The sequence below is a fragment of the Octopus bimaculoides genome, chromosome 10 (genome assembly GCF_001194135.2).
Source record: "Octopus bimaculoides isolate UCB-OBI-ISO-001 chromosome 10, ASM119413v2, whole genome shotgun sequence".
In the NCBI taxonomy this organism is placed as follows: Eukaryota; Metazoa; Mollusca; class Cephalopoda; order Octopoda; family Octopodidae; genus Octopus; species Octopus bimaculoides.
The window spans coordinates 89,436,205-89,441,418 of record NC_068990.1 but is presented as its reverse complement, the minus strand read 5'-3'; the positions used below and the strand labels follow the sequence as shown (position 1 = coordinate 89,441,418).

At 38.1% G+C, this 5,214-nt stretch overlaps 1 protein-coding gene across 2 annotated transcripts in view; it reads right to left on the bottom strand.

Annotated features, from left to right (window-relative positions):
* The window catches only part of LOC106869394 (neurotrypsin), a 44,350-nt gene that overhangs the window by 35,153 nt on the left and 3,983 nt on the right, over positions 1-5,214 (bottom strand). The window contains exons 2-4 of one of the 2 annotated variants that reach the window (XM_014915116.2): positions 2,954-3,095; positions 1,308-1,480; positions 797-847 (exon numbers count right to left, since the gene is read on the bottom strand). In XM_014915116.2, the coding sequence (XP_014770602.2) occupies positions 797-847; positions 1,308-1,480; positions 2,954-3,095 (366 nt within the window). The remainder of the gene's footprint in view (positions 1-796; positions 848-1,307; positions 1,481-2,953; positions 3,096-5,214) is intronic. The other variant, XM_052971359.1, reaches the window with a different exon arrangement.

Here is a 5,214-nt window from a genome sequence, read left to right as displayed (position 1 = left end):
TCTCTCTCTCTCTCTCTCTCTCTCTCTCTCTCTCTCTCTCTCTCTCTCTCTTCTACAGACGCGCATAGACAGAAACAACACTCTTTAGTTTCGTATCTTCGTTCTTATTTCTATACTTTCTCGTCTTCTCTGAACTTTGAAACTTTCGTTGTGACTGGTTTAGTCAGAAATGTATTCTTCGGAAATGTACGTCACCAATGCGATATCATCCTTGATCAAACAGAATAATGTTGAATGGCATTCCGGCCGTGGCAATCCAGAAGACACAGAACAGACACGCAACGTGACTGGAACCAAATCTTCCTTGTTTCTAAATTTTCTTTCTTGTCACCTTTGTCTTTTGCCATTTTTGCCTTTTACTTGCTAAAGCTATCGGACTGCGGCCAAGCTGGGGCATCGGATTGAAGTGTTTTAATCGAACAGATCGCCCTCCGATATTTATTTTGTTTTCAAGTCAATGTACTTATTCTATCAATCATTTTAGCCGAACAGCTAATGTTATTGGGACGTAAACAAACCAACACTGATTATCAAGCGGTGGCGAGAAACTAACACACACACACACACACACACACACACCTAAACCAGATCTCCAGTATCCCATCCGTGAAGGATTGATGCTAGATGGGTCGAAACATTGGTAGTGCGTATCTTTCATCTTCCGATTCTTTCATTAATTATGATTATATATATATATATATATATATATATATATATATAATCATAATTAATGACTAGTCGGTATTCGTCGCTATGCTGCTGGGTAATGACTTAGTCAAGAGGAAATAGTACTTGCCTATTGTTTCCTTACGTTGAGGTAAAGTGCTGACTTCTTTCTCTTTCGTGTCTGTGGAGAGAGAAAATATTTCATGTTTTATTGCTAGAGTAGAGTGAACAGATGATAAAATTGATAGAGCAACGGACATAAATATCATACGAATTTATTATTTTACATTGGGGTTGACTTGGCCTGCTACGGCTTTGACAGTATTGATGGGGGTTTCAATTAGTGTAATACAACAGAAGACAGTCTGTTCTGCCGTTATTGTCAACTCACTGCTGTAAACCAAGCAAAGACAGTAGCCTCTACGGTCGCACGATTTGCTAGAAATAGAAAGAGAAATCTCCTGCAGACTACATCCTATATTCTTAAGAAGAAAACAAATTACATATTGGATAATGTAGTCCCAGAGTAGTGGATAGTCACAGCTGGCATGTCTACAGGAACAGGGCTACAGTAGAGATAAACAATATCAAAAACAATAACTCATTGTCTTTGTTGCAAATAACAAATAACAAATATTTACCATGTGACATTTTGAAACAGGTTACGGAAGCATCATCTTTGTGTAGACAATAATTCTCCTCGCGATACGGGCATTCAAAAATGGTTGATTCCTTCCCACGACACTTTACATCAGTCACTGTTATATTTCCTTTACCTTTTCCGAAACGAGCATTGTAAAAGGGAATGCCATTCCTAAAATAAACAGCAAACACAGATAACGCAAGTCTGCGAAACAGAAGTTTTTGAAAATTGTTTTGGTAACTTTATATTTTATGTATTTTTGTGGTGCTAATTCGAAATATCAAAAAAGCGCTTTCTCATTAACTAAGATTTTCTCAGAAATTAATAATAATAAAATATACCATAATTAGTAATTAAACCCATATATGGTAGAACAAAATGAAACTAATAAAAATGAACTTGGTACTTTATTTAGCAAATGGTACAAATGTAGTTGAAAAGTAAGAAAATAGAATTTTACAAGGGTTCCATTCATGTTTTAGGCTTAGCACCTCAAAACTCTTCTTTTTTATTTGTAACTCTTTCGCCTGGAACTTTCTCGCTTGTAAACGGATGGACAGTCGCAATGGCAATTAATATTGGTTTCAAATTTGTTAGAGAGGCTAAGTCGATAACATCAATCCCATTGCTCGACTGGTATTTATTTTATGGAGTCCGAAAGGATGAAGGGCAAAGTCGATCTCGGCGGAATTTGAACTCAGAACATAAAGACGGACGAAATACCGCTCAGCATTTCGTCCGGCGTGCTAACGATTCTGCCAGCTCACCGCTTTCTTTTATTATTTATATTAATTACCATCGGAAGACGGCGAGCTAGCAGAGTCATTACCACACCGGACGAAATACTTAGCGGCATTTCGTCCGTCCTTAAGTTCTTCTCCTACTCCCCTACTCTCTGTGTAATTTTGAACAACATACAACCAAAACCCTTAGAGCTGTTACAAATTCTCGATTTAACACTCTCCGATAGTCCCTCATAGCGACTAAACATAACTAACGTTGCCAAAACTGCATTACAAAGAATAGGATTCTTCTTTAGAGCCAAATAATATTTCCATTCTGGTCCAGTTGCTTAGAAACCTCAAATAAAATCCACATTTGAATACTATTTACATTTACAGGTGAGATTATTGCTACACACAGACATCTTCATAGTCTATGCACCACTACCACCACCCACAACATTCCCAGCAACAATATCTGTTAATCCGCTTTCCCAAGTCGATAAAATTAGGACCAGGTATATAGGACCAGGTATATAGAACCAGGTATATAGAACCAGGTATATAGAACCAGGTATATAGGATCAGGTATATAGTGGGGTCGCCTTCATAATCTGTCCTTTCACGTTCCCAGCAACGATGTTTGTTAATGTTCATTTAAAGGTCTATAAAATAAGAACCAATCATAAACCATAGACTTAATCTATGGTTCCTGGCAATAATATTTATTGATCTTCGTTCGAAGTTTGGTAAACTAAACTAAACTAAGTACTACTTTCATCTACTGAAAATCCATTCAACGACTTTACCCTCCCCTCCATGTTTGTAACTTTGTGCCAAAGTTACTTGAAGAAAAAAAACTATGCGGAGAAAAAGGAAGAAAAGGTCGGTAATTGAAAGAACTTTACTGGTTTCTACTTACGTGTAGTCTCCAACCATTCTACAGATAACTGTAGCATCAGCCACATCCCAATCATCATCACAGATGGTAGTCCAGTGCCCCTTGTGGAACACTTCCACACGTCCTTCTCTTGGGTTACTGCCTCCAATCAAACGGACCAGACCTATTTTCCAATTCGAAGAGAAATAATCAGTTTTATTCTGTGAAATAGATTTTGTTCAGAGATTTGACATCTCTCACTCGCAGTGTAATATTTATGTTACGTCAAAATCATTCAACTGAAAAGCATCAACACTAGTTTTACCATGCGTGGCATGATTTCATCTAACGAAAAACGCTACAAAGACTTCACAAAGAATACAAAGAATTCTAAGAAATATTATTTCCATAAATGCAGCATGTGTGTGTATGTGTATAAGAATATATGCTTGCCTCAGAAGGAATTTCTTTCCATTTGGAATTACGAGAGAAAATAATGAAGAGCCCTGGATTGCCGAAATGGTGAACATGTGTCATTAAATCCTTATGTTCGTTCGTGCATGTATTGAGAATTATCGTTAAAACTTAAATGATAAATACAAAACTGACCAATCTCTCCTTCAACTATATCACTTCCAACTCTATATGATGAGTTCTAGTGTAGCACAATCTTTTAAACTGCATTGTAGTAAGCCTTTCTGTTAGCTTTACTTCGATACAGATAACTGGACTGTCTCCAGACAGAGACAAAGAATCTCGTACACAGAGTAGATTTTTAGAACATGATTCAGCTACTGTTATTTCAAAAATGATATAAGATATCCCTCTTCACTCGTGATATAAAGAAGAGGGTATCGCACGTCATAAGTTCTTTATATTTCATTTATACTTCAGACAGTTGTGTCTGCACTCCTTAGTAATTCTCTTTTGCCACCTGCTTCTCCTCTCACTAGACTGCAACGTCATATAAACATTATTCATATTCTTCAGAGAACCTCTTATATTCATTAATGGCGATTTAACACTGGTTGTTATTAACACAAACCATCTCTTGATGTTAACGAATCAAGTTAAATCTTGTGCCTGAGGATATGTTTTTGTTTGTTATGAACCTGTCTCTTTAAATCACTAACCAGTGCAACTGCTTACAGATGTGCTCTTCGTTAAATAGGGACTGAAGCGATCGAACCTTGTGTCAGTTTATCTTTGTACTTGGAAAAATGGTCTAGCTGTCCTTTCTCTGGCGATGATTGCTTCAAAAGAAGTTGTGTAAAAAGCATAGTTGCAAAGTTGCAATTCGTGATCTTCTGCAAGAGAATCTCTGATTCTTCAGAAGTTGCTGTAGAAGATATTTGGCGAGGTCTGGTGAATTAGCAACGACTAGATTAGCTTTATCTTAGAACAATACATTGCAGCTGTCGTTTGTTCCCATTTCTTGGCCATTTCTTGTCATAAAATTTGGACCTGGTGTCAAAAGAAACTGGTTTGCTTTTGTCTTTTGCCTTTTTTTTTTATTTTCTGAAGTCTTGCCATTGCCGTAATTTAAATTCACACGCACCGAATTTAGCTTCTCACTTAAATAAATTAAAATCAGCTGAAAATGTCATTTTCAGGAGTTGAAATGAAGTCGTCTGCAGGCCTACATTAATCAAGTGTTCTGCTAAAACCGTTCCTTGCGATTCCATGTCTTAGAATTAGTTTTTATATTACTTTCCAAAAGACGAAAGAACGGGAGAAAGAGATTGGGAAACGGCGATGTGGATAGCGTTAGAGTAACAGAGATACAGCGATGGAAAAGGTAATGAGAGAGAGAGAGGGAGTGAGAGAGAGAAAGAGAGTGAGAGAGAGGGGGGAGTGAGAGAGAGAAAGAGAGGGAGTGAGAGAGAGAAAGAGAGTGAGAGAGAGAAAGAGAGTGAGAGAGAGAAAGAGAGTGAGAAAGAGAGTGAGAAAGAGAAAGAGAGTGAGAAAGAGAAAGAGAGTGAGAGAGAGAAAGAGAGAGAGAAAGAGAGTGAGAAAGAGAAAGAGAGTGAGAGAGAGAGAGAGAGAGAGTGAGTGATTCGGTGGTAGTAAAGTGGTAAGAAAGGGCGTAGAAGATTATGTGTATGTGTATGTGTGCGTGTGCGTGTGTATGTGCGCGCGTGTGCGTGTGTGTGTACGTGCAGTGCGTGCGTGCGAGCGTGTGCGCGAAGGCGCGTAACCTAGTGGTTAGAGTGTTGCACTCACGATTGCGCGATCGGGGTTTCGATTCCCAGGTCGAGCGATGCGTTGTGTTCTTGAGCAAAACACTTCATTTCACGTTTCCC